The sequence below is a fragment of the Folsomia candida genome, unplaced genomic scaffold, assembly GCF_002217175.1.
Source record: "Folsomia candida strain VU population unplaced genomic scaffold, ASM221717v1 Fcan01_Sc003, whole genome shotgun sequence".
In the NCBI taxonomy this organism is placed as follows: Eukaryota; Metazoa; Arthropoda; class Collembola; order Entomobryomorpha; family Isotomidae; genus Folsomia; species Folsomia candida.
In genome coordinates this window covers 6,359,026-6,386,847 of record NW_019091195.1, presented here as the reverse complement: position 1 = coordinate 6,386,847, position 27,822 = coordinate 6,359,026, and the positions used below count along the sequence as shown (strand labels likewise).

Here is a 27,822-nt window from a genome sequence, read left to right as displayed (position 1 = left end):
ACATATATGTGCAATACATACACATGCATAGAAATATGCAATCCTCCAGTAGTAGATATTATTACATATTATCTTATTCACAGTATGAACTCATGTATATTTATTTAACGATAAAGGAATAGATTATCTAATAAATATTCATCACAATAACGACTCGCTAAGTACCACTAATGATAAGAGCAAGCGGTGTATACTCAACTCCTCATCATGATTGAATTATTCACGAGCTCGGCACGAAACAATGTTCCACACGTGGGGATCACAGATTTTTGGTCAATCCGAAAATTATTTTTGCTAGATTTTTAAGAGACTTGAGAGAGTACATATATCTTGAAAATACAGACACGACTGTACAGCGACTGTTTTTATACCATGGACAAAACTAATACACTAAAAATTACAATTGTGGGGGATGTGGCTGCAGGAAAAACGTGGTTGTGGCAATCGTACTTTCAAAACCGGAAACCCCCGTACGTTCAAACCATGTTTGACAATTATAGTACTTCTGTTTTGTACAATGGACAAGAGGTAACAGTTTGTATGCATTTTAAGGGTTGAATCTATCATATTTATTGAATTTATTCCGTTTTGCAGGTGCTAATTTCTTTATTTGAGATGTGTGGAGATGAAGAGTACGCCGAGTTACGAAAAGTTATTTATCCTGGAACAAATGTTGTCATTTTGTGCATAGCAGTAGATAATCCTGAATCAGTTGCAAAATCGGGAAACTTTGGCAGTCTTGAAAGGTGGTCGCTAGAATTAAAGGACAATTGTAAAGGAATTCCCATTGTCATTGTGGGAACAAAAAAGGACTTAAGAGGTGATCCAGTTGTACTTCGGCGACTCGGGGAAAATAAGTTAAAGCCACTAAAATACAAGGATATTATTAAAGCTACCAAAAAGTTTAAGAACGCAATCGCCTTGGATTGTTCTTCTATTTCAAAAGATGGTGTTCAAGATGTGTTCAAAGCTGTTGTTAAATTGGGATTACGAAATAAATCTTACAATAAATAATTCACTCAGTTTATATACAAAATAAATTAGAACATCAATTTAAACAATTAGAGGTTCATATAAATCATTACAGGCGTCCAAAACTTTTTCAACCGTAGCTGGAGAGTCCATCTTAAACTTTGTATCCATGCCTAGCTGTTTTCTGAATTGGCGAACAGCGTCTTTAATCGCAAAATACACAGAGTTTGCCAAAATAAATGGAGGTTCGCCTACGGTCTGGAAGAAAAAGGCGTGTAAATGTTGGCTTAAAAAATTCTATTATAATTTACTGCATTATCCAGTTGTGCAGTTAAATGTACCTTGGATGAATAGATTGCCTTTGGATTGGAAGACCCTTCAAGGAACGAAACGTTGAACTCGAGTGGAATATCAAGTGCCGTGGGTATCTTGTACGATGAGGTTCCAGTCGTCAAAAGATTCCCAAAGTCATCGGTGACCTTTCAGACAAAATGCATTCTTCTGTTATTTGGGATTAATCAACTTTACACTCTTAATAAAATTTTAACCAAATTATAACCAGAGCGCACAAGTATACGACTCTACCGGATTGGTAATAGTCACAACCAGTTGGTTATAATACTCGGACAACCAGCATGGTTAAAATTATAACCACGGTGGACATAAAAATAACCTTGATGATTAAAGGATGCATGTATTTATGGTTATAACTTCTTAATCCATTGGTTATAGAAACAACCATGTCGGTTGTATTTATTTATTCATTCTGGTTATACGTATTACCAATTACACAGATATGCATGCACAATTTGGTTATAAACAATGCATTTGATGGTTATAAAATCTAGTTATAAAAATGTTTTATTTTATAATAATAATATAATACATGTATAATAACACATTTTATATTACATATCGTCGTACTAATTCTATAAAGACCGAAGTGCAGTCGATAGTTAATTTTAAAAAGACCGAAGTGCAGTCGATAGTTAATTTTAAAAAGACCGAACTACAGAAAAAAAATTCTAAAAAGACCTAAGTGCAAGCATGTATTTACTTATGGCTAAATCGCGCGATATGTGAAGAATCGTTTTGGCAAGATATAGCCATAAGTAAATACATGCTTGCACTTAGGTCTTTTTAGAATTTTTTTTCTGTAGTTCGGTCTTTTTAAAATTAATCATCGACTGCACTTCGGTCTTTTTAAAATTAACTATCGACTGCACTTCGGTCTTTATAGAATTAGTAGTAGAGCTTATAATATACATAATTGCTTAATTAAATATTACAATACAATATTTAACAACTTATTTAAATTTATAATAACATAAAAATTACTTTTCTAACATAGAAAATTAAATATGATGTCGAACAGATATAAAATTACCATTTACTTTACTATTTTGCATAGCTTCCATGCAATCATGTATTATCAAATCCTTAACATTAATGAGACAATAAATATCTTTCGAATATGTTATTTTATAGGAAAAAAAATGTCGGTCAAAGTATTCAACCTTCAAATCTTGAACAAGAAAATAACATGTCTTATCATTAGCTAATATTATATCTAAAATTATTCCAAATTTAGGAAAGACATTACCCATACCATAACATAGAACATAATTAACTTTGTAACAATAATTTCTAAAAATAATTTCATTTGTTGTATATACTTCTGTCTGCAAATCACATTTTTCAAACCCTGAGACATTTCTAAGCAATTCTATAATGTCAAATGAGTTTGAAAATTGAGTCAACTTTAAACAAAATATTTTGTCTGCTTTAAAATCGTTCATAGAAATCTCTCTAAACATTACAGAACTATATTGCTGATGACGCATTGCAAGGGAATAACAAATGTTTTTGAAATTTTTAATATTATTTGCCAATTGGGCAAAATAATTGTGTTTCCCTTCGAACCTCATTGTCCAAAGAGAAACTAAGGGGCCAGTTTGTCGTATCACATAAGAATAGTGACACATGAAATGATGTTTTGGAATCAAACGTAACTCTGGAAAAAGTTTCAAAAATAGTCTATGATGAACATAAACTAATTCATCAAGTCTAAGCAAAGTTGCTTCTGAAAATTTTCGACAAAAAACTAAACTTAAAATTTCTAAAAGTTGTAAAAGTAATTCCCAATATTTCTTTTGTTCGGTAGTAATAATTAAATCTCCCAAAATTGTGGGCAAGAACCTAATAAGGCACCATGCTTGTGCGGCTTTTTGCCCAATTTTGTTACCAACAGAATCTAATTTTACAGGACTTGGTTTATTTTTGGACTCGATATAACCAAAATTAAATGCCAAAATCCTTTGGTTAACAATATCTAAACAAAAACAATTTAAAGTAATTAACTTTTTGAGAACAATTTTGATTTCATATGGTACAACTCCCTCCAACAGATCGTGCATAATATCGACTGTTGGAGAGTCAATGAAATTAAAATATTGAAGTTCATTCAGAACACAAGGATGTTGAACTCCATAATTTTTTTGAGATAAATGCAATTCATAATTGTTTTTATCTCTAATTGTCATTTGAGAATGTTTTAAAATTATTTGCGCTTCATCCTTGCTTGTACAACATATTCTGCAATAATGATTAGCATTAAAAGATTCAGAAAACCCTAAAAGTGAGTTAGCTCCTAAATTGTCGAAAACTAATGTGCAAACGCTTCCTAAAACGTTTCCCAAACCTTGAACGTTAATCCCAACTCTTTCTAAAGTTTTTAAATCTGGAAGCAAAAATTTTAAAATTGAATTTATTCCGTATTTTTTAGCGTCTTCGGAATAAAATAGTGCTAGCAAATTTATTTTATTTAATTGAGAATTAAAGTAATCGGGGAAATTTCTCAAAATAAAATAAATTCCACCAATTTTATGGACCCCACGCTTTGAGCCAAGTGGATTGACCGTCTCAAAATCGTCATAAAATATTTGAATCTGTAAAGCATTTTGATGATGCGCAAACAATCTGTTATTTTTGAAAGATTGGGAATCACTAAAACTTGAAATTTGTCCAATTTTGTTTAAACTTTCTTCACAATTAAAGAATTTGAGATAAGCTGGGGTTGAGAGAATACTTTCTAAAGTTTTGAGGAGAGGTACATACATAAATGTATCGGCTACCATTACTTGATGCCTTTTGAAATTTCTAACTTTTTGCTCAACCCTACTCCCTAAAGTTATTTCAACTGGCAATAACATTTTGTCATTCTTTTCAAATAATTTTTGTCTTTGGTACGCGGATTTAACTTTCTCAAAGGCTTGTAACAAAGATTTTGTCTTGGTTGAAAAATTTTCAAACTCTTTTTCACAAAATGGTTTACTAATTTTTAAAACTATTTCCAAAGCTTCTAACATGGTATGCTTTAATTCCCTTACTATTAAATCAACAATTGAATTATTAATGCCGCTTGCTACTAAATTTGAACAAAATTCTCCTAATTGTTTAACTAATAAATTAATTCCTAGCTCAACAGAAAAATTTTCAGTTTCACAAGATTCGTCTACAACTACTTCATTCTGAAAATCCGGAATTTGTGAAACAATTTCTAAATCTAATCCTAAATTATTATTATTAATTTCATTTGCATTACTATCGTGAGATTTTATGTGACGCATATATCCACTCCAAGTATTAATTTGAGCATCACAATTTCTATAAGAGCAAATTTGACTTTTAAAATTTACCTCACTAAAATTATGAATATATTTAACATGATTTTGAAACTCTCTACTACTAATAATAAGTTTGCTACATATATTACAATTAAACATTTTAAATACTAATTAAAATATTGTTGCAGCTGGCAGAAAACTTGCTTCACTCTGGGTGGCAGTGGCGAATCCAAATCAAGTTTGTATACAAAGGCTTGAAGAAACTTCCACAATCCTTTTAAGTTGTCGTCATATTCGATGCTAAATACAATGTGGGTCTTGAAGAGAGAGTCAATTGCTTCCGTTGAATTTTGTGCTGCTAGAGGAAGGATGTGTCCGTCGCAGTAAACGAAAAAGCTTGAGAGATTTTTCTTATTATCTCCAATGCAGATTAGACTTGGCTGAGTGATTTCTGGTTTCCAAGTGTCGAGGATTCATTGTAGAGGAGTATTAGTCTGCAATTGATTAAAATTCATTAGTTATTTTATAATCATGATTATTTAATTAACTTATCTTTACCTTATAAAATGATATAAGGCGGCCGGCCGCTTCATTCAATTTGCACCTTTTCCCCTTTCCTTTGCCTTGGACAGTAGGTGGAATGAGATGCAGCAACGCTAACAATGCACCGATGCCGCTGTCCCAATTTGCTGCAAAGAATAATAATTAATACAATATATTAGAAGAGAACTATATGCTTTTCATATTTCTTTAAATCTAATTAAAATAATAATTACAAAATTCTTCTGCCAAGAATTTTAAAAGGGCTGGCGCATGACTTATTTCCTTTGCTTTTTCAACAATTCCTTCTGAAAGGGCCGGCCAATTTTCCAAAAAACGATTGTCATCATTGGGATGCATCAATGTAAACTCGTGATTGATCTAAAATTATAAAAGAACAATTAAAAATCTATGAAATCATTTATTATTATAATTTGAAAATCATTAAAAAATACCATAAAATCACACTCTTTGAATTTTGGATAAATCTTCAAAAATAAATTGTCTCTTGTTGAACGCAAGTAATTTCTGTGGTCTAATGTTGCACCCATCAACTCCTTGATAAGACCTCCTCCGTCCTTTGTGCTTGCAGAATTCAAATCTTGAACTAACTTTTCATTAAATTCCGGGGATTCTGCTACAGCAGTTTTTGAAGTTTTTGAATGAGATCCCAAGGTTTTTATTTGAGATGACCTTTTACGATTTGGTTGCTCAGCATTCAATTTCTGATGAATGGCTCTTAAACGGGATTGGATTAGGCCAGACCGATTGACATCATCAAATAAAATATCCTAACGAAAATAAAACAAACAAGTTAATATTTATGATTAAAATTATGAAACATTCAAAGTTTTTAAAAAACTTACAATCCCTTCAGCTGACTGAGGATATCTCCAACAAGGGAGAATGTTTAATATTGATATAGCAAACAACCTTTGATCAGCTGTAGAGGGCGATGGCCTAAAAAGGTTTTAAAATTTATCATTAATATAAAAATGATGACAATAAAATTATTAATAAATAGTTTACCCTTTAATTTCTATCAATTTAGTCACAAAACAATTAATTAATATTGTTGATGATTGCTTGTTGACAAATCCTTTGGAATTGCACTCCGTGACCAAATTTTGCAATTCATGGTTGCTGTCGACTGTAGATTTTAAAATCTATAAATAAATAAATAATACTTCAATTTAAATCTTTTAAGGACTATTTTTTTAGTATACTTACCTGTGTGAAATCCAAATTTTGCCCAAAAGTCGTCAAACTGCTACAAGAATTAACTGAATCATTTTGACTGCCAACTAGAATGTTTATAAAGTATTTAAAAATTTACTAGAATAAATAAATAATGTTTAACTTATACTAATTTACCATGAGATGATATTCCAGGGTCAAGGTTAAAAGATAATGGAACCTCATTTTGAAATTCGTCTTTAATGATGAATTCCAAATTTGGTATTAGAACTAGATCTAAGAGCACCAAAAAAACATCTGCCTGGATTTCTGCCCCCTGGTCATCTTTCAAAATTACTTCAACGTCAGGTTCCAAATCGAATTTTGCTTTAACTGAAAGAAATATAAAATAATAAATTAATCATTTAAATTATAAATAAATAGTTGATAAACTTATTAATTGATATACTTACCTTCTAATAAAAATTCGGAATAATTTCCGTTAGAAATTAGAACCTTTTTTCCACGAGTCAAATTGGAAACACGAACTAATTTTGACATTTTTGACGATGCGAGTAAAAAGTAAAGTGAATCAGCGCCACTTGCGTAGCGTCAAATAAACACTGCATATAACCAATAGGTTATAAATCATACAAATGATGCACATAATTATAACCATACGTAATTTTCATTATAACTAAATTAAAATTCATTTGATTCACCTTTGGTTATGCTTTGGTTGTAATAAAATATTATTTATTGGTTATAATCATAACCATTGTGTTTACAACTATAACCAACTTAGTTAAACTGCATATTACCAGAACGGTCATTATAGAATTTCTCTTTGGTTATAAATTGGTTACAATTTTATTTACATTTTGGTTAAAGGCCTGATAACCTGTAGCTTGGTTATACGAGTTATTAGAAATTTATAACCGAATTATTAAGAGTGTAGGTCCACCCAATGGGCAAAGTAACTTTGCATATTTTACATTCAATATTGAAATACTTGATTTTTCGAGATAAACTGATACTATGATAAACGGAAATCCATATGAGCTTTGAAATGGTACACCAATAATTTATGAAAAATAGTAATTTGTTGCTACATTTTGTTTCGTAAATTAGCGAGTTATACCATTTCCTCCAGAGTGAATAGTCCAACCCCCTGCATGAAAGCACCTTCAATTTGACCTATACACAGATCTACTTTTATACCTGATTTGCATTTATTTTTATTTTTATCTTTATACCCAGATCTATTTTTGGGTTCAAACTTTTCCCCGTGTCCATAATAATATCAGTCCTCAGAAGCTGTTTAAGAGAGAGATAATTGTACTCAATGTATGTACATACTTCTTAATTCATCAAGTTAATTGACTATCGCCATATATTCATGAGCATTGAAAGTTTGCATATTGAACTGTACTTGGTACTCTCCGGTCAAACAATCCACTTCGACTTCACTGCACGCCGCACCAGAAACGAAATAACTAAAAGGGCTTCCTCGCTTGTCATTTGAATTCCAGTTTAAATTAGGAGTCCTGAAATAGTGTTAAATATAACTCGGAAATCTCATGAATGTGATCATCATTGTTTAAATACTTGTAGAATCCGACGGCGGATAAATTAACACGATCCAGATATGCCCGCTCAATGATTTCATCCCATGACAGTTTAGGAGTTATCTTTGCATAAGAACTTAATCGTTCTTTCAAGATTATGCAAGCATTCTACAGGATTTTTAAAGTATGCGTCATTTAAGTCATCTTTTTAACCGCACATTGGTGTCAATAAACGTAAGAACTATGAAACTAACTGCAGTTGCCATTCCATTCATGTCAGAGCTCAAGCTAGCTGAAGTTGGACTAGAATTAGGGATTTTATCTGTCGCTGTTTCGAGTATTCGTATTTTTGAAGATTGAATCCCCAGTTCTCTTGTTGCTACCTTGTAAAGCGGATAAAAACATGTTATTCTATGGGCGATTTGTTATTAATTTGCCAACCTTACTTTATTATTAAGACGCAATAGCGTTGTGCTAAGTATGTATGTACATATGTACCTGAATCATTTTACTGTTCAAGCCTTGGCCAATTTCGACTCCACCGATGCTCAGCAGTACTGAACCATCTCGATAAATGTGAACTAACGCACCTGCTTGATTAAGAGGTAGGTAGATATAACCTATCCCAAAATGGCAAGGAATCAGATAAAGTCCTCGTTTTCGGTACAAATGCGTGCTAAATATGAAATCGTAATTTAGTTATATAATTAATTATAACGTTGTATTTTTTAAAAATCTCCCATTTAAAATGAACCTGTTATATAATTCAGCTTCTTTTCTTCTCTCATAATAACTCGAAGACTCGATGCACTCGTCCCAACATTGACGAATTGTGCTATTTTCAAGCAATTGTCCGTACGGAGTATAGTCAGATTCTTTGTACATATTTACTAATCGGACCTGCAATCCGTGATTAAATTATTATGCACAGGTAAGAAATTATAGCCCATTCTCATGTGTATACGTGTTAACGCATACTTACGTCTGCAGGGTCTTTGTTCAAATTTGCTGCAATTCTGTCCAAAATATTTTCGATAAAATGTGATCCCTGTACTGTTCCAGGCCCTCGGAAAACGGTGTTTGATGGTTTATTTGATTTGCATGGTACTCCAAAAACATCAAGATTAGGAATGTGGTATGCATTATCCAAATTAAGAACAGCCCGCTCAATCGACTGAATCGAGATATGCACGTTTACTGACATGTCATGATTAGTACTTTCGCAATGCGAACTTACGACCGAGGAAGCATCTAATGACAGTCCGGCATTGGAATAAATATTCATCCTTATCGCATGTAATCGGCCATCCGAATTGAATCCAACTTCGTACTTAGCTAGAAAAGGTTCTCTTTTACCAGAAATTATCATATCGGTGCGTCTCTCCAAAATGCAACGGACTGGTTTTCCGAATTTTTTGGCTGCTACGGCACAAGGCAGTGCTACCAGTGCACATCGCGAATCTTTACCCCCAAACCCACCCCCAACTCTCTTAACGCGGACAACAACTTTACTCTGTGAGATTCCAAGCGTGCGCGATACCAAGAGCTGAATTTTAATATAATTCATACATTTTAATGGTAACAACTTAGTGATTTCAGATAATTTAATTTTTACTTGAACTTCAGCTGGGTTTTGAGTCGCAACGATTAACTCCATTTCTCCGTCTTCCCCTTTGGGAATGGCTATCGCAGATTGTGGTTCCATGTAAAAGTGGATTTGACCTCCCAGCTTAATTTCGTCAGCAATTACATGTTCACTATTTTCCAGAGCTGAGTCCACATCTCCAACTTTCAGGGAAGTGCTATGCTCATCAAAGAAGGACTTGTAGCCAATAGCGTCCTAAAGTACAACAGACGCAAAAACTTTAAAATGTTCAGTGGTAAGAAAAAAATTCCTGCAAATTCGGTGTCATATGTGTTATTTACGCTAATGGTTAATATTCTCGGGTGACAATCAATGTACTGGATGTCCACTAGCTCGGCGGCTAACTTTGCTTTCGACGGAGTAGTTGCCACCAGTGCTCCAATTAGTTGTCCGACACACCGTACTTTTTCGCTTGCAAATATTTCTTCATCTTTAACAATGATTCCAAACATGTTTTTATCCTTTAAATCTTCATGAGAGATGAATCCAACAACACCCTCGATTTCCAAGCTTTTGGACACATCCACTTTTTTCAGGAATGCATGGGCTCGTTTGCTCCACACTAATTCTAAAAACAACTCATTCTTGAAACCTGGAATGTCATCGCAATACACAGCTTCACCCGTTGCATGTTTGTAAGCTGATTCATGCGGGATAGCTCTCCACACCAAATCCGTATCAATTTGATCCTTCAGCTTTGTCTGAAACGTGAATTGTACATAGATTTTAAAACTAACAAAAAAATGAAATCATACTGTTCCAATCATTTGTGTGGCTTTTAGCTGGGTCAACGCCATCTCATCAGGATCTTGATGAATTGATGACACGGAAGGGTGTAATGCGTCATGGAGGTACTCGTATAACTTTTTTAGCAGGCTTCGGTACATATGTGAAAAGCGTAAGAAATCAGATTAAGATTCTTAAAGCCAATTGAATTGAATTTTTGAACTTTCTCATTTACTTTTTTGCAAGCGCTGAGATGTAAGTAATTGAGTACATGTGCGTATTCAAATGTGAGGATATCTCCTTTTGAATGTCGTTGTTCATCTTTATGAAGAGTTCTGAACTTAAATCTCTAAAAAAACGTGTAAACAGTTAGAGTTCTTTACCTCGAAATTCAGGATTCATACACATGTATTAATCAAAATTTCATCCCTACTCTGGTTTAGTTCCGTAAGTGAAGAGGAGTGAAAATCTCTTGATTGCTGAACCACCGAATGACAAGTTTATCTTAAAGATTTTTGCATCTGCATTATCAGCCGGGATAACTTGGGTTTTGCTGGCAATGTTGAGAATGGCAGTATCAAAAAATCTCCTACGGCTCAATTTATATGCCCAGGTGTATTCGTTCTGTTAGTTACATCACATGGCGTTATAATAAAGAAGGGACAAAGAAATTATCGTAAATATTATTCTCTTATTTAAACACTGCATGCCCTGTTTCGCAAAAAAAACATTTGCATATTCGTGCTTACCATCATTGTAAAAGGAATTTTAACGTTCACTATTATACTCTGAGACTGAGGATGAGTGGGGAATGCTGATTTGATTTCGCTGTGAGCTTGAGAAACTGGTGAATCAGAAATACGTACGTAATGTATGTTATTATGCATACGGTATAATAAGTAATGTGAGATCGTAAGGATCTTGTTCATTAATCAAGCTCGTATGTCTTTGTCTACCTGGATTAAAGTAAAGAGCACTCCATTCCAAGGCATTTGCCAATGTCTGCAAATCTGACGCACTATTGTCCACGCTCAGACATCCTCCAATTGTCTGAATATAATATACATAACGGAATATTTTGTGTACATAATTTTAATCGGACAAAGACATTTACAGCTGAGTTACGAATTTGGGGAGACCCGAATCTCTGAAGAATGCAAAGGATCGACTTGACACTTCGCCTTTTCGATACTGCCGTCCATATAAAATCACATGAGAACCAGGATCAAGAAGAGTTTAAACTTACGTAATGACTGTTTAAATAGATACATAATATGCAAATAAGTACTTTACTTGGTAATGCTTGCATTGCATGATGCAAGTGATGCTTTAGCTGAGCAATCACGAGTCCGCCTCCAATGCAAATATGGTTTTCATAAATTTCAAACGAGTGTAATTCCTTCAGCCAGTCGATCTGGACAATTATTTCTTTGAGCAAGGACACCCTTTGTGGGTGATATTCTGTTGATGTGCATCCTGATACAATTTTTGCTGCGGGGTGCTTTTTTAAATGGGAAGAAAGCTCAATTAACGACTGTGGCCTTATCCAAGTCAGCTTATGTCCCACGAACTCAACACCAACGAAACTGTGGGGCTTCTCACGAAATAATTTTTTCTGCGTAAAAATATATATTAATTATATATCCAACTGCATAAGAAGAGCAGCACGTTTCTCATAAGGTTCATGTGCACACAATTAAGGCCTCGATTCTTGTGAGTACAGACATATCATGTGGGACAACGGTCCTCTGGGACTCGAACATCTGAATCCCCTTCCCAATATCTTCAATGTCATTAACAGCCTTTGAGTTGCACAGAGATACGTTTTGGAACGCTTGCAAAATTGATCGATACCCTGTACATCTGCATAAATTTCCTGAAAATTTCCCATAATAATATGCATGTATGAGTATGTACATCGTATTTGTCAAGACTGACTCAGTCCTCAGATATTTTATACTATTTAGCAGTATGTACCTTGAATAGCTTTCTTGATCTGCGTGATATTCAAGCGAGTGTCCGGTTCAGTGTAGGCCATTGCCAACAAGGACATTATCTTAATGAGATAAAATTAATGTTACCAAGATTTGGGAGCTGTTCATTTGACTTGATTTTAAACAAGATTGTAAATATACCATTCCAGGGGTGCAAAACCCGCACTGAGAAGCACAACCTTTTACAATGGCATCCTTTATTGAAGACATTAATTTAGTAAGCGTTAATGAAAGTTCATGGCCATTGATAACTTAAATCGGAGGACAATTATATATGCATAAGCATGACGTGTCATTATTAAATATCCAAACTTTTCATAGTGTTTGTAAGGGAGAGAATATTATTATTATATTTATGGAGAAAGTAGTTTAGGGGTAATTTGAGTTGTCATGAGGATGAGTCTTGGCTCGTAGCATAAAACTGCGAGCTCGAACAAAAATCAGTCAGTTCGTCGTTGGATTCGGTCGAGAGAGGAACTCGAAGATTGGTGCTGCTGCCGTGTTGGAGAAGTTCCAGCAACAACAGCAGCAGTAAATAAGAAGAAGGAAAACCAGTCCAAGGGTGAAAAAGGGTTAAAGGGTATGTTGTAGGGCACTGCAGAGGCATCTCGGCAGGTAATGTGCTGGAAGAGGCATCTCTCCAGCACCTTGAAGTTTCTTATTGGTCACGAGAAGTGATTTTTTGTATGTATTTGGTCAAGTTAGTTATTTTTCTCTCCTCCCTCCAAGCCACGTTATTTGATTGAGTCTAGTGGGAATAAACATTTGGGGCTTGTCAATTGTAAATCTGTCTTGGTGTCATTTTTATTGTAATGTAATGAGTTGTCAAATGGTATGTAGAGCAATTTTCTCAGCATAATATAGCAGCAGAACCCGGGAATTGCATTGGATATGCAAATTGTGTCGTAATTAGTGTCGGGAAGGCTTAATTCGTCACAAATTGGGGGCTCAACCGGGATCTGCACAGTTCGAAACTTGTTTTTTTTGCTAAGGTCAAAAGGTCATTTTTTTAGTGAAAAACGGAAGGAAGTAGCGGAAAAAACTTAATTTAGCGGAAAAAGGGCCAAGGGTCATTCATCGTGTGAAAAGTTGAAAGTTAGTCTGTCCTGTTACCATGGCTAGTGGAACTAGGGGTGCAAAGAAGAGAGAACGACGACAGCAAATGGCGTATTTAGGTGTAAATGAGGTTGTGCAAAATGCACCTTCCAATTTAAGTAGGAGAAATGAGAGCAGACATAGGTCAGAATTAGACAGTGGGGAGGATGTGCATCATGTCCATGATGATGTTGATGTACACAATGTTTCAAATATTTCGAATAGTCGAGTCGGAAAAGGTGGTGAAGCGAAGGAAGTGCAAGATTTAGTGTTAAATTTAGTGAAGGAGAGTCAGACGACCAGTAAGCAGGTGGCAGGGATTTTAGAGCAGCTGACATCCGTATTAGGAGGATTGAAAGCAAATCAAAGTAGTTCTGATTCTGCGTCAAGAGAAAGTTGGAATAGAGAGAAAGTACTCCCTCATCTGAAAGGAAAGGAGTTGGTTATTCCTAAATATTCTGGATCTCAGGAGTTAAAAACTCCTTTTGATTTTTTGACGGAATTAGAAAAGTATCGATTATCCGCAGGTTTGTCTGAGCTGCAAATGTTTGTTTCTATTGTCCCAATAGCCCTTTCTGGTCAGGCCTATGAATGGTTTCAATTCATTAGGGACAGTATTACGTGCTGGGATCAGTTTTGCCAATTATTTCGAAAAGAGTTTCAACCACCAGGGTATGATGAGGAATTGAGAAGGGAATTGGAGGAAAGAACACAAGGTCCTCACGAAACTCTATCTCATTACATAAGAATAATTAACGGTTTTTATCAGCGAATGGATCCTCTTACGCCTGAGTCAGTCAGAATTTCTAGAATTCTTAGACAAATGCATCCTAGTTATAGGCAAAAGATTCTGAGAACTGGCGAGGAATTTCTAAATATGAGGCAATTAGCAGACGCAGCTCTGAGAGTGCAGGAGGATATATGGTACGAAAAAGAATACCGTGAGCCTAAGCAGTTTTGTGTAGTAGAACCTTCATTAGCTTATAAAGTGCCAGACTCTCAGAAATTTAATTTTAATCAGCAAAATAGGAAAGTGTCGTTTAGTACACAGGGTACAAGTGATTTACAACGTAGCTCTTTCGATCCATTTCGGCATTTCCATTCTGTAGGGCAGTCTAATCAACAGTCGGGTTTTCGCAATAGGAATAACCCAACTTTCGAGCAGAGAAGGAACATTGATCAGGCCCAAGAGAAATCACGTGAAAATTTTAACTCTCCTCGAAATATGAGTTGGCCAGGTCCATTAAATTTTCAATCTTCTCATTGTAGACCTTCTGAATCAGAAAGTAGTTCTCGAGTAACTCCTTCTACACTAAATCAGAATAAGTCAAGTAGTCTAGAAAATGTTAGTACAAGTTCCCAGCACAATATTGTTTGTTTTATTTGTGGGGTTGAAGGACACATTGCAAGGAGTTGTCCTCATCGCCAAATTCAGAGTTCGGGAAACGAGTCCGACCTGAGCCAAGTGTAGGTTGCGTGGCTCAGGTTATTAATGATGGCAACCAGTTTAGTAATAGGGAATCAGTTATGGTATGGGATCAGAAGTCTCCCTTGATTAGAATTTCTGTATGTGGTCGTAACTTTTTGGCGTTGTTGGATACTGGTGCATCCATTTCTTTAATTAACCAACAAGTAATCAATTTAGTAAATTTATTAAATACTAGTAAACAAGACTGTCTTACCAACGTTTCTTGGGTTAGTGGGCATTCTGTAGCATCTCAATTTGTCAATTTAACTACCACATGGGTTTCCGGAGAGAGGAAACAAAAATTTCATTTAGTGCCAGAGTTGCAATATTCGGTTTTGTTAGGACGCGATTTTATTGATGCTAATAAGATAGTTATTGATTTATATTCTGGTGGCTGGTATCAAGGGTCAGAGAGGCAAAAGATAGTACCGTTTAATATAGAGAGTGAAAGTGGAGAAAGTAAAAGATCTCGTTCTGTCTTGCAAAGTGTGGCTTTACATGACGTGTCGGTTGGTTGTTCCAAGACCGGAGGGGGTTCACCGCCACCTACTAGTGACTTCATTTTTGTAAAGGGTTTACGCACTGATGGTAGCGCTATTGTAGGCAAGCAGTCAGACGTCGAGCCCCTTTGCAATGCGTTAACTCTTAAATCGCAGGGCCAATTTTGTAATGAAAATAATGAAAGTAATGAAAGATTTTGAAGAGGTTCATTCTTTTGAAGACTTGTCGGTCGAGTTGTATTGTAGTCGAAATGAGACTAAATTTTGCACCTCCCCTCTCGACTTTGATAAAGTTTCTTCAAAACCCAGCCGGGCAGACGAGCAAATAGTTGAACAAGTTTCTCCTTTATGTAGTGATTCTCCTGATTGTGTATGCAATAATGAGACGGTCGATTGTGAACCAGTGAAGAGCGATCCGAGACCTGTGATACCAGCTATTAATGATGTTGTAGTAAAGTTAGAAGTTAAAACAGTCACGACACCAAATATAAAACGAAAGCATTATTTAGATCATCATTTATGTACTAAATTTCTGAGTGATTATGAAGTTAGCAGAGTCCCACTGATCAGAGAGACTAGACGTATATCACATTTTAAATACAAGTATCTGTTTAAGTATAAGAAGAAATGCGTTCGAGTCTGGTATAGTCCAACAACGATCAAAGAGCGTAGATCATTTTTATTGATGGGAGGCAAGTTAAGCGCTCCAAGTATTTTAGGTTTTAGGTTAAAGTTTATTAAGAGTTTATTATTATTCTGGAAGAGAAGGTATGTTAGTTCACAAAATAAGGGTTGTATTTGGTTAAAGAGAGGAAAATGTGAGCCTAAATCATGCAATAAAATTATGGGTGACTATAGAGGTCCATTCGATAGAGGGAAATGCTAATGAGGGTTGAAATCGTGTAATTTCCAAGTGAAAAAGTCGTTGTTACTGTTCATTTCTTATATACTGATCACCCAATAACAATAATTTAGGAGCCCCTTTCAAAATGATTTGAAAATTTTTAATCAAGTTTTTGCAGAAAGTCTTTCTACTCAATGTTTTCAAGCAATACTCGCAGCGGAACTCATTCCCCATTTCTAAAGGATCCTATGGACAATTCAGCACCATTAGTCAGTCATCATTTCATCTTACCAACAAATTTATAATCAGTGAAATGTGTAAAATTTTGTATTCGTATGTATATTTGTACTCATTTATCTGTATAGTGCCTGTATTAAGTATGTAACTGTTAAATTGTAATCTAATGTTTTGTAAATTTATATGCGTTGCTTTGGGGGAGGGGATGTGTAAGGGAGAGAATATTATTATTATATTTATGGAGAAAGTAGTTTAGGGGTAATTTGAGTTGTCATGAGGATGAGTCTTGGCTCGTAGCATAAAACTGCGAGCTCGAACAAAAATCAGTCAGTTCGTCGTTGGATTCGGTCGAGAGAGGAACTCGAAGATTGGTGCTGCTGCCGTGTTGGAGAAGTTCCAGCAACAACAGCAGCAGTAAATAAGAAGAAGGAAAACCAGTCCAAGGGTGAAAAAGGGTTAAAGGGTATGTTGTAGGGCACTGCAGAGGCATCTCGGCAGGTAATGTGCTGGAAGAGGCATCTCTCCAGCACCTTGAAGTTTCTTATTGGTCACGAGAAGTGATTTTTTGTATGTATTTGGTCAAGTTAGTTATTTTTCTCTCCTCCCTCCAAGCCACGTTATTTGATTGAGTCTAGTGGGAATAAACATTTGGGGCTTGTCAATTGTAAATCTGTCTTGGTGTCATTTTTATTGTAATGTAATGAGTTGTCAAATGGTATGTAGAGCAATTTTCTCAGCATAATATAGCAGCAGAACCCGGGAATTGCATTGGATATGCAAATTGTGTCGTAATTAGTGTCGGGAAGGCTTAATTCGTCACATGTTTAGTGTTCATATGCGTAATAAAATTTCCTATCACTGTACAAACCTGTATGACGTGACACGTGTTTTCTTTCGCATCAGAGAGATACTCAACAGTCATGATGTGAGAACCGTGGACACTTGCTATCGGAGTGATGCAAGCGTTTGCAGAATAATGCCTAACATTTAAGTATTTCTATTAATGGTGGTTCTTAAAAAATTGCTTAAACATTACACATTGTATCCTGATAAGCATACCGAAATTGATCTTCTTCCTTGTAATAACGAGATATCAAAACGGTACAAGCCCCGCATCCCCCTTGGTTGCATCCCACCTTGACTCCTTTTATGTCTGTGTAAATTTTATTGTGAATTAAGGGACACGGAAGTCACATTTTGATCCGTATTAAGTATTTAAGCATATTTACAAATTCCACACTCGCAAACTATACAAAGTGTATATGTAAACTTACGATTCTCTCTCAAATAAAATGCAAGCGACCAGGCAGGGTCAATGGATTCATCACGAATCTTAAATTACAGAACAACTTATTTGTATTTAGCAATATACATAATACGATTTACAACTGAATAAAAAAATATAAAATGTGGAAAATTTTGATTTTATAGGGTCAAATAATACGTATGCTGAGAAAATTAATGTTTCAGGTGTGAAATAAGTAGCAACTTAAACAAACCAGTTTTCCATTCACAAGAAGCAAAAATGGATGGTGCGTATCTCTTTTCCGATGCATCCACGCCATAATTAAAGTTCTTAATAGATTCCTAGAATGCAAATATGCTTTTCTGTGAATGAGACTATTTTAGAAGCGACCTTGTATTTCGTCTGTGCGAGTTATACTGAATAATTGTGAGTAATAGTACATCGTTGTTGAAATAATTACTTTTAAACATCCAGAGCAGATTCATCTGACAGATGTTGAATTGATGAATTTTGCTTCTTAATCCGATATTTGAGATTTAGAGACCAACGACCATTTTGTATATTTTAAGCACTTATGCATGTACAAGTTAGCAAAAGAATATGTTACAGATTAATCTATACATCTCTCTTTGTGTAATTATATGTACACATAGATTTACCTTTTAGCTTGTAATCACTGCATGCATGTGGAATAAGATGGTTCTACTGGGCGCTATATTATATTATGTGAAAATATAGTTTGCATGCAGCGTTTAACATTTGCATGTAGAATAGTTGACAGTAATCATCACCAATATATGTACACAGACAGATGTGAAAACTTGATTGAATGCTAAAAGTCAGTATCAATTAAGTGCATGCTGCTTTTATCCACTTTATTTCCACGGTCTTGCTGGACCCATAAAAATTTAATTTTTGTAGACTATTTAATCGTCGTTTAAGTTATATAATGCATTTTAATTATACAAATGAATAGCTGGTTTAATCAAATATTTGGATCTATCTACTCCACCTGCTATCAAGTTTAATAAGTTTAATCTTGTTGCGGCATTTGTCAATGCGCTTCAAGTGCATGAATTATACACCATCTCCGCGTGTGTATGTACATAAGTACTGTAATGTCGCATTCAGTTTGGAATGTCTAATGTACTACAATTTAACGATGCACACTTCATTGTATGTGAATAAATATATAAATAAAAGCTACTCATTTGCATGTCTGTATCACTGTCTCAAAATTGTAGGTTTCTCCAATTCTAGTCATCATGTTAACATATATTGACAAAAAACTGCAGAAGAGATCACTGTAATTGCCGTAATTGACCTTGAGTCCAATCCAGCAAAAATTTTGGGTGTTTGCTTGAACTTATTCTACCATAAAATGGTCTAAATGATATTCATGATGTGGTATCCTTGCTTTACTAAATTAGTTTTTAACTCGAGCTAAAATTTACCAGCAACACCTTTCGTCTTTGCCAACAATGGCAGCTGCATTCCGACAACAGGAACTGCCATAAAGTTTTGATGCCAGAGATTTCAGAACTTGCAAAAGCTCCAACATCACGACTACAGCGTGAAGTACTTATAATGTGTTCAGTTATTTAATTTGTTGAGTCATGATGAACCCAGCCTCATGTCTAAGACAGTAATTGGCTTCAAGACTGTGAACGATTTTTTTTGTAAAGTTCAGCTACATCATAAATATTTCTTGTCTTTTCAGCAATACACATTTTTTGGAATATTTGCGACTAATTGCATTTTACTTCCACTTTTCTCGGAATTGTGATATCACCGACAGTCATCAAAGTCACGGTTGTACATAGTTTTACGCTCCGTTCATCGTACATACTTCTATATATGCCTTCATTGAATAATACGAAGATGCGATTGAGGGATTCCCTGAGATAAAAGGTGTAGCACATTCTGCATGCTACAAAAGTGACGAGGAGGATGAGCTCAGGTTGCTTCTATTGAAATGGTTGTTGATCGAACAAGTTAAAAAAAACTATGTGGTTGGTTGGTTCGTCCGTCCAAGTCCGCTTTGGGATTTCATCTTTTTGCGTTCGGAGAAGTTGAGTTAATAGCCGAAGCTAGGTTTATGCCGTCCATTATTATGTATTATGTAGTTAGAGGCAAGTACCAAGAAGATCAGACAAAAACTTAGCACATTGGCTCTAACTCCTCATCTTGGTCACAACACAATGAACCAAAAGTAAATAGTCAACGAGGATCTCCTTTCCTCAAACTTCATAACACAACTTTATGCATACTCCTCCCCTCACACTTGAAATTGTGTGAAAGGTTACCGATGCGTGGATTCTTGTGAATCCTCCTGAGATGACTTTAATTCATGAATATGAAAATACAGACTCATTTATACACGAGACCGTTCAAGAGAGTACAAGACAACAAGAGTCATTTGCAGGACGCATTGACCGTGACTCTTTTTTTTTAGACTCTCAGACGTACTAGACACCTAAAATTGTGGGTTCGCGATTTATTACATGCAGAGAGAAAGAGAGTGAAAAAAGGTAATCGCCTCACCACATTATTATACTTTTTTAAATATATATAATACACTCAGGACAAAGAAATTATTATTGTCAGTGCCGACTACGTGTTCTGAAAAAAACTTCCGTAATTATCTTATTATGGTCACACATTGCTACCCACAACAAATACTTTGTACCTTTGTCCAGCAGATTATTCTAAGATTTAAGGTACGAGTACAGTCTGAAAAGGAGTGAAGTGTGCATTCAAGCAGTTAATTGTTCAATATTGTGGGCAAGTCCATAAAATTATTCATAAAATTATTAGCAACCCATATTCATACACACAAATACATATGCAACAGGAAGTGAGAGTGTTGTGACAAGACTTGAATCTTTACTACTAGACTCGATGGTGTTTTTTTAGTTTAAGACTTACGTGCACCAAAGTACATAGTAAATGGTACCAATTAAATATTTATTTGAACCTGCAACATGTCACACGTACATAGATGGGCCAAGAAGACGATACGTATCCGTATGCATTTAAATAAGTGGCAATTGTGTATTTTCTGAAACCTTGAGATGCGATTAACGCTTTTAGTTCTACAAAACTTTGCAAATGTTTCGCCAATTTAATTGCAAGCATTTATGCATAGGGACTTGTAACGTGCGCCTCTTCGTGACTTACGAAGTGACTGGCCTGGGGTTAAATTTCATTCGTGATTAAATATTGAATGGAAGTGAAACTGTTATTAGATGATTTTGCGTGTGTCTGGTAATAATAAACTTTAACATTCAGATTGGAAGAAGTATTTGGCTGAAGAATATCTCTATCCGTGAAAAATTTAATGCAACATGGTTTCATTCATATTAGTCAACATTGCAACATTGCTTAGAAATTTGGGAATTTTCAGTTTTAACCAGCCACCAAAGTGCCAATTAATGTATCCGTTGTGTCCGGAATACGGTATCTCTCTTTAAGCTCATCCTATCGAGCTGAAATTTTACACACATGGTACTGTAGTATACATATATCCATATGTCGATTAAAAAGGGGGACCCTCGCCGATTTTCAAACTCAACTATTTACATACTAGAAACATGAGGTTCGGGCTATATTAAGTCTGCACTGTAGGTTTTTTATTCTAATACTTTTCATATTCTACTGTATTTATATTCATGCTCCATGCAAATTTTCCGTTCTGCTGCACAGTAGACTGTTTTCCTTGTTCCTTTTATAGTAAAAACAATTTCTTCAAGCGGAAGGATATGCATATTTAGTTTTGTTACGTTCATCTCCAAAACATTTTTTATCTCTCAGGTCAACTCTTCAGAGAAATTATGGAAGAATGTAAACATAATCATTAATAAGCTAAAATGTTGCGTATGCATGTTGATCATGACAAAATTTATGACAAAATAGTAGGTTGCAGGTTTGACATTGGCATATATATCGTTATTTTGTGGTTTGTTATTGTTACTTGGAACGATTCGTCATCATCTCCCAACTTCTCAGTGACGCTAGCGTTGGTCGTCGTCTAACCATAATAAAGTGGTGTGGTCGCTTATGAAACAGGTTCATTTGTAATTTGGTTGCACTCTTTCATGCAAATATTTTCGTAGTGATTGAGTCTATGTAAAACTTGAAATCACAAAAGATTGGTCTCGGTGGTCAACACGCGTATTTACTGTTTAGCCTTCCAAGATAAATCATCGTAATCCTTATTGTTACTCGTGACCGGCAAAAACTGGATTAAATATCTTTAACTTTACATGGATAAAAATATTACTGCGTTTTTGTGTGTATTAATATTTCAACAGAAGAACATAAAGATCACTTAAGTTTCATCTTCATCCAACGCAAAAAAAATCATGCTTTAATTTTGCATGAGTCAGTCACTGAACATTTGTTTTACTCTGCGAAGCAACCACTTTAAACCAAACATTAAATTTCGTTAAATAAGGAAAGTGTTTTTGGCAGAGTTTTATGTTGGTAGTGAAACCACCAATCTGGAAAGTTCCTCCAGTGTTGCAATTGACCGCTTCGAGATACTTGTGTTCAAAATTTTATTTAGCTTCATTAAATTTTAAGTACCTTTTGGGCAAAGTACAACTGAAGCATGCCTCCGAATCCTAATTTGAACGAGTACGAGCTGATTATTTTTTCTCACTTTTGATAATACGAAAATTTAAAAGGGTGAAAAGTTTCAAATAATATTTTTGTCTTCAGGATTCATCCGGTATCACTGGGACTAAATAACATCAACAACAACATGGGTGACAAACGGACCGCTTCGCCGACTTCAGTCATCCCCAGCCATCCGGCGAAAGAACAAGGTCCTCCAGCCATTCAAGTTGTGAATGCATGCAAATCCTACAGTAATGGGGTCCCCGTTTTAAAAAATTTCAATATGACTGTTCCAGCTGGTACAATGTGCGTTTATACTGATTTACATAGAAAATAACTCGTGAATGGGCCTTACTTTTGGTGAAAACACAGTTTAATCTCTTAATTACAGTTATGGACTTCTCGGCAGTTCCGGATGTGGAAAAACTACGATACTTTCGGTATAGTGTGCCTACCTTGTTTGAAAAATGGTTAATTGTATGCGTATGTTTATTTAAAATGTGTGTGTACAGTGCATTGTCGGACTTCGCAAACTTGACACAGGAGATATTTGGGTGTATGGGGCCAGAGACATTCCTGGCCGACGTCTCGGTTACATGCCTCAAGATATAGCACTATACAAACACTTATCCATTAAAGAAATGTTACAGGTAAAAAAGAGTGGTCCATTTTATATTAAAATTCTCCATTCAAACCTTTATTTTCATTTATTCTTTAGTATTTTGGGCGGATATATGGGATGACTCATTCTGAGATTATTAGTCGAATTGAGTTCCTCACCAATTTCTTGGCGTTACCTGACCCCACTGGAATTATTGGGTCACTTTCGTAAGTAGTTTTTATATACATGCATATTAATGAGAGTAGCATGTGATGATGATGACGCAGGATTGTTGAACATACGTAATTACATACTAAAATGGTGTCAAATCATTTTTGCTTACAGTGGAGGTCAAAGTCGACGGTAAGGGGATTATTTTTTATTCATTTACATACACATGTATAAATATGTTGTGTTTGGTACATGTGTCTAAATACCAATGTGATGACGTGTTCCAATAAATAATAGTTGATGGATGGAAGAAAATATAATTATAAAAATGTATTACATTAAATTATTTTATAAAAAACATGGTTATGATTTTTAGCACTTCACTTGCCGCATGTTTGCTGCATGAGCCTTCACTATTAATACTGGATGAACCTACGGTAATATTTTCAATCACAAGATTTTTAATCGTACGTTATTCATTCAGTGTTCAAATCTCATTTCTATTTTTTTAATTTCAGGTGGGTGTGGATCCGCTTTTGAGGGAGACGTAAGCATTTTAAGTCATTTTAAGTCGTTCTTAAGTAATTTATTGTATCCTGCTGTGATGCAAATATGCATATGTATTATCTAATCTGATCAGACATATGTACATTGATGGATACATGATATGTGGTTTTCTTGGATTTATCCACATATAAATCAATTAGACCACTTTTTGCTACTAGTTCCAGTAACTCCAAATACTAGTTTATGCTTCTCAGCTTGCACTAAAGTACGTAGAACTCGTCATCCACTGAGATTCATCTCTAACTAAAACCATAGGTTGAGATTAGTTGTTGACGTTGTTGTCAGAAATGAGATCAACTAGAAAACGCTTGTATTCTCACTAAATGATACGTAATTTCCAATTATTTTGTTACAGCATTTGGGCATATTTATCCGAGATGGTGGAAAAAAAATCTACTACCGTGATAGTCACTGTAAGTTAACGCTAACTTCGTACTCTGAATTTGCCACATATGCATATAAAGCATTCGTGAATGCTGATTTATTATTTCAGACACACTATATTGAAGAAGCATCTTCCAAGAGTCACACGGTAATAAAGCATACAATGGATAATAATACTGTGCATATTGTGTGGTATTCGTATTAAGTTTGTACACCTACATAAACTTGATTGAAATTCAAGACCAGTTTTCTGCTGTTATGCAACAACACTTAATTTTTTAAGTGTCAAATGCAAAGCGTGCATACTTTAGATAGTACCAAAAACAATGGAAAGTGATCGTTAGATCATTGATGTTAATTTTGTTGAGTCTTTTATCTTTGAGAGTTAAACAAGTTCCAAATGGATGTATGTCAACACGCATAATACGAATTGGTTTATGAAGTGCAATTTTACCTGCGTAGCAAAGCAATCTCATTAGAATTTGTAATTTTAGGTTGGACTTATGCGCAATGGGAAACTACTAGTCGGTTAGTTTTTTTAGCATTCAAGTATTATGATACGTTGCATTTTTGATGGGCTTAAGGCCACATTGTGTCACGATGCTGCTAACTGAATAAATTTGAAAATGTCTACTTTTCATTCCCTCAAACAGAAAAGAGTCCACAAGCTCTACTGGCTGAACATCATTGTGTAATGTTGGATGAAATTGTGCTGAAACTTTGTCGAAATGATACAACTGAATTTGGAGAGTCGAATCACGAAGAAGTGAGACAGGCGTTGACAGAAAATTCGTTTTATTCTCGACGCAAGAACAACTTTAAACCCGCAATTAAAGCGGAAAGGGAGGAGGAGGTGGCTGTGAGAGGACTGAAGTTTAAGCAGCAGAATTCCATTGATGAGAACCTAAACAAAAATCAGAAAGAGAACGAAACTAGTCAAGCTCAACGTAGGCCACTAAAAAGAACAATGTCCATCAGGGAACAAGCCACTCAAGGAATCTGGGGAAAGTATAGCAGAATTCGTGCACTTGCGATTCGAAATTCACTCACACTCCTTCGCAGCCCATTGTAAGATATACGTATTCACTTGCAAAAATTCGTGCCGTTATAACTTTTGAAATATTTTTATGATAGGTTCATGCTCGCAATATTTGTTATGCCCTCATTCCAGGGTATACTTTAGAATAGGGGCGGATCGTTAGCGGGCCGAGTGATATGTCATGTTGTTCAGTTCGACGAGCTGAACAAGAATATCGAAACCCGAAAGCGCGGAAACGCTCCGTTCAAAAGTTATGGCGGGTCAAAGTTTGAAATTTTTATTGCATTTTTGGAACGTTTCAGAGAATTCTAAGACTTTGTCTCACTTTCCCCCAAAGCGGGAAATTTTTTGGGGTATATTGAGATTTTGGGGGGGGGGGTATGTTGAGATTTTGGGTTTTTATTGCAGAATATTGAATTTCAAGCATTTTCCCGCACGGCGGGAGGGTTTTCGGGGTGTTTTGAAAATTTTGGGGTTATTTCCTATCTAATTCTCCTACCATCTTCTACGTAGCTCTTCTAGGTAGCACTTCGAAACCTTTCGGGTTTCGATATTCTTGTTCAGCTCGTCGAACTGAACAAAATGACATCACTCGAGTCGAGTGACTCGACCCGCTAACGATCCCTATTCTAAAATTCCTGTCATTCCAAGTAATTATCACAAATTTAACGCTTGGCCCAGAACCAAAGAATCTCGCATTCGGGTAAGTCTGGGTTTCTTTATAGTTGGCGTTAAGTTATTATATTTAAAGTAATTTATTATCTTGATGGGCTCCAGTATAATTGACCCAGAGATTCATAATGATTTGTCTCATTGCGACTCCATAAATATGAAGAAATGTGAGACGTCCGCATTAAGTTGTCAGTACATCAAGTCACTACCGAATAATATAATCAATCCTGTAAGTTTGCTATCAGCTTATTAGAAATTTGATTTTACAACGTCAAGTCATTGTTTCTAGATTGCAGTAACTACTAAAGAGCAAGCATTAAGCGATGTGAAGACAGGAAAAATATGGGGATACATGTCGTTCCCCAATAACTTTAGTAATCATCTTATCGATAGAGCTGCCGCAAATATTTTTGCAGACAATGAAACTTTGGATGGTTCGACAATTACGCTACAACTGGACCATTCTCGTAAATCAGTTACACCAAAGGGAATCAGAGAATGATTAATCAATATTTATTACGTATTGCAGATTATTTTGCTGCTGCACTGCTTACTAAAAGTCTGTACGAAAGTTTTCTAGGTAAGGTTATTTGATACGATAGTGCTTTGTTAAAATGCATTCTTATTTCTACTCATACATAGTTCGTGTTACCAAATTGTTGCATAAATATGTAATTTTTCTAGTCTTTGTACAAAACACACTATCAAACTGTGAACAAGATGCTCACAAGGCTGATCTACCCCTGCACGTAAGGAGAACAAAAATTATTGCCGTGCGATTTTGGTAAATTATTTACATAGAATTTATTTATGCAATTGCAGTTCACGCCGATCTACGGTTCTTTGGACATTACATTCCACGATTATATCGCTCCTGCTGTCCTAATCGTAATTTTGTTCTTCATTCCATACTTGTCCTGTTCAGTGTACAATATTACCGACAGGAAACAGGGAACTCTGGATAGGTAATATTTTGAGTAGATCTAACTTATTTTAAGCAAAGTGTGCATGTTAAAGTTATTTGTGTGCATTTAGATCAATGGTTGCCGGCATTAAGATGACGGATCTTCTGTCAGCCTTCTTTGTCACGGAAGGTGCTAGTTTTCTCCTTACATAATTTATCCCATAAGTATATCATCAACTTGCAACCTTCATGTTTTCCATTTTATATAGGCTTCCTTATAATCGTCCAAACCCTGATCGCTTACGTTTTAGTGTTATATATTTTTCAAATGGAAATAAAAGGGTCTGTCGTAGGATTTCTTCTCATCACAATTTTGACAGGGGCAGCTGGTCTGTCTCTCGGTAATTTGAAACAAACCAAATTTAATCAAAATTTTTAAGACCAGATTTTTCACGATGGTTCATCAAATCTTGTAGGTTTCCTCATAGCACAACTCGTGGATGAGGAGGTCGAAGCTCTCATTTTGGGTGTTGGGTTTTACCTCCCAAATTTAATATTTTGTGGTACGTGGTATATAGTAATATCAATTTGGTAAGAATGTGACTAATCGCAGTTCGTAGGTATTTTGTGGCCCCTTGAAGCTGCCCCTTGGTGGATACGTAGTATCAGCTACTGTCTGCCCTGCACATGGGCCATTAGTGGGGTGAGGTCAATAATCTCGAGGGGATGGCCTCTGACCCACCAATATGTGTTGCCTGCCTATGCTGTCCTCTTGACGTGGATTGTATGCAGTTGGATTTTGGCATCACTAGCGTTTAGAAGAAGATTCAAATAACCAAGTTAGAATTAATCAGTGGTGCCTGAAAAGACTGTATTAAATAAATACTTACCTGCATTTTATCATGTACATTTGCTCATAAAATAACAAGCACAAAACTTATATGTCTCATTTGTTATACTAATATTGTAGTGCAAGTATTAAATATTATACACACGTAATAAATTATTCTATAATAATACTTAATTTCAATGACACTGTGAGATTTACAAAAGAATCACTTATAATATTCGTTTCAACTCACCAAGCTATATTTGTAGTATAAACCGATACATATCACTACCAAAAGAGCCTCACATCATAAAACGCAAAATTTAACCATTTGATTTATGACATTAAACAACTTAATTCTGTTCCGAATTAATAAAATTGTATATTTTAGTTACGCT

General features: G+C 35.3%; 4 protein-coding genes across 6 annotated transcripts; 2 read left to right on the top strand and 2 right to left on the bottom strand.

Moving 5' to 3' along the window:
* The first annotated feature begins 37 nt into the window (after window positions 1-37).
* Window positions 38-1,040, top strand: LOC110846053 (ras-like GTP-binding protein Rho1). Its single transcript, XM_022092665.2, has 2 exons — window positions 38-528; window positions 595-1,040. The coding sequence occupies exons 1-2, from the start codon at window positions 373-375 to the stop codon at window positions 1,012-1,014; spliced, it is 576 nt and encodes a 191-aa protein (XP_021948357.1). The 5' UTR covers window positions 38-372; the 3' UTR covers window positions 1,015-1,040.
* LOC110846051 (xanthine dehydrogenase/oxidase) lies at window positions 1,002-18,839 on the bottom strand. 2 transcript variants are annotated; one of them, XM_022092664.2, is made up of 27 exons: window positions 17,891-18,833; window positions 17,666-17,723; window positions 17,451-17,544; window positions 17,260-17,371; window positions 12,389-12,442; window positions 12,231-12,309; window positions 11,948-12,129; window positions 11,547-11,868; window positions 11,368-11,444; window positions 11,210-11,303; window positions 11,003-11,097; window positions 10,687-10,877; window positions 10,489-10,602; window positions 10,283-10,403; window positions 9,809-10,228; window positions 9,498-9,722; window positions 9,120-9,428; window positions 8,865-9,056; window positions 8,637-8,782; window positions 8,381-8,558; window positions 8,137-8,265; window positions 7,923-8,050; window positions 7,747-7,861; window positions 7,571-7,631; window positions 7,456-7,511; window positions 1,314-1,451; window positions 1,002-1,230 (listed from the first exon to the last, which is right to left on the bottom strand). In XM_022092664.2, the coding sequence occupies exons 1-27, from the start codon at window positions 17,954-17,956 to the stop codon at window positions 1,054-1,056; spliced, it is 3,933 nt and encodes a 1,310-aa protein (XP_021948356.2). In that variant the 5' UTR covers window positions 17,957-18,833; the 3' UTR covers window positions 1,002-1,053. The 2 variants fall into 2 exon arrangements, with proteins under 2 accessions (XP_021948356.2, XP_035705200.1); XM_035849307.1 differs by lacking the exons at window positions 1,002-1,230; window positions 1,314-1,451; window positions 7,456-7,511; window positions 7,571-7,631; window positions 7,747-7,861 and having other exon boundaries at window positions 8,137-8,261; window positions 17,891-18,839.
* Window positions 1,695-7,449, bottom strand: LOC118434858. Its single transcript, XM_035849308.1, has 9 exons — window positions 6,788-7,449; window positions 6,513-6,707; window positions 6,369-6,442; window positions 6,168-6,304; window positions 6,005-6,098; window positions 5,594-5,929; window positions 5,375-5,519; window positions 5,157-5,287; window positions 1,695-5,092 (listed from the first exon to the last, which is right to left on the bottom strand). The coding sequence occupies exons 1-9, from the start codon at window positions 6,873-6,875 to the stop codon at window positions 5,072-5,074; spliced, it is 1,221 nt and encodes a 406-aa protein (XP_035705201.1). The 5' UTR covers window positions 6,876-7,449; the 3' UTR covers window positions 1,695-5,071.
* Window positions 18,840-20,016: 1,177 nt separating the features above from the next.
* Window positions 20,017-27,814, top strand: LOC110847996 (ABC transporter G family member 23). 2 transcript variants are annotated; one of them, XM_022095081.2, is made up of 23 exons: window positions 20,017-20,168; window positions 22,360-22,563; window positions 22,649-22,697; window positions 22,770-22,907; window positions 22,976-23,085; window positions 23,204-23,221; window positions 23,406-23,466; window positions 23,548-23,576; window positions 23,952-24,009; window positions 24,090-24,128; window positions 24,475-24,508; window positions 24,634-25,048; window positions 25,115-25,152; window positions 25,671-25,722; window positions 25,797-25,920; window positions 25,981-26,158; window positions 26,221-26,271; window positions 26,376-26,440; window positions 26,514-26,656; window positions 26,727-26,785; window positions 26,865-26,996; window positions 27,072-27,158; window positions 27,216-27,814. In XM_022095081.2, exons 2-23 carry the CDS (start codon window positions 22,403-22,405, stop codon window positions 27,428-27,430), a joined length of 2,256 nt encoding a protein of 751 aa, XP_021950773.1. In that variant the 5' UTR covers window positions 20,017-20,168; window positions 22,360-22,402; the 3' UTR covers window positions 27,431-27,814. The 2 variants fall into 2 exon arrangements, with proteins under 2 accessions (XP_021950773.1, XP_021950772.1); XM_022095080.2 differs by lacking the exon at window positions 20,017-20,168 and adding an exon at window positions 21,017-22,275.
* The last annotated feature ends 8 nt before the right edge of the window (window positions 27,815-27,822 follow it).

Bases quoted from the DNA above. Each gene is read 5' to 3' on its own strand.
- LOC110846053 (XM_022092665.2), top strand. From the start codon at position 373: ATGGACAAAACTAATACACTAAAAATTACAATTGTGGGGGATGTGGCT. The intron at 529-594 runs GTAACAGTTTGT...TCCGTTTTGCAG, and splicing joins TTTTGTACAATGGACAAGAG to GTGCTAATTTCTTTATTTGA.
- LOC118434858 (XM_035849308.1), bottom strand. From the start codon at position 6,875: ATGTCAAAATTAGTTCGTGTTTCCAATTTGACTCGTGGAAAAAAGGTT. The intron at 6,443-6,512 runs GTAAATTAGTAT...TAAACATTCTAG, and splicing joins CCCTGGAATATCATCTCATG to TTGGCAGTCAAAATGATTCA. The intron at 5,288-5,374 runs GTAATTATTATT...TATTCTTTGCAG, and splicing joins ATTCTTGGCAGAAGAATTTT to CAAATTGGGACAGCGGCATC.
- LOC110846051 (XM_022092664.2), bottom strand. From the start codon at position 17,956: ATGGCGTGGATGCATCGGAAAAGAGATACGCACCATCCATTTTTGCTT. The intron at 8,051-8,136 runs GTTAGTTTCATA...AAAATCCTGTAG, and splicing joins TGAATGGAATGGCAACTGCA to AATGCTTGCATAATCTTGAA. The intron at 1,231-1,313 runs GTACATTTAACT...TTTTTCTTCCAG, and splicing joins AGGCAATCTATTCATCCAAG to ACCGTAGGCGAACCTCCATT.
- LOC110847996 (XM_022095080.2), top strand. From the start codon at position 22,250: ATGCCTCCGAATCCTAATTTGAACGA. The intron at 24,010-24,089 runs GTAAGTTAACGC...TTATTATTTCAG, and splicing joins CTACTACCGTGATAGTCACT to ACACACTATATTGAAGAAGC. The intron at 26,159-26,220 runs GTAAATCAGTTA...TACGTATTGCAG, and splicing joins GCTACAACTGGACCATTCTC to ATTATTTTGCTGCTGCACTG.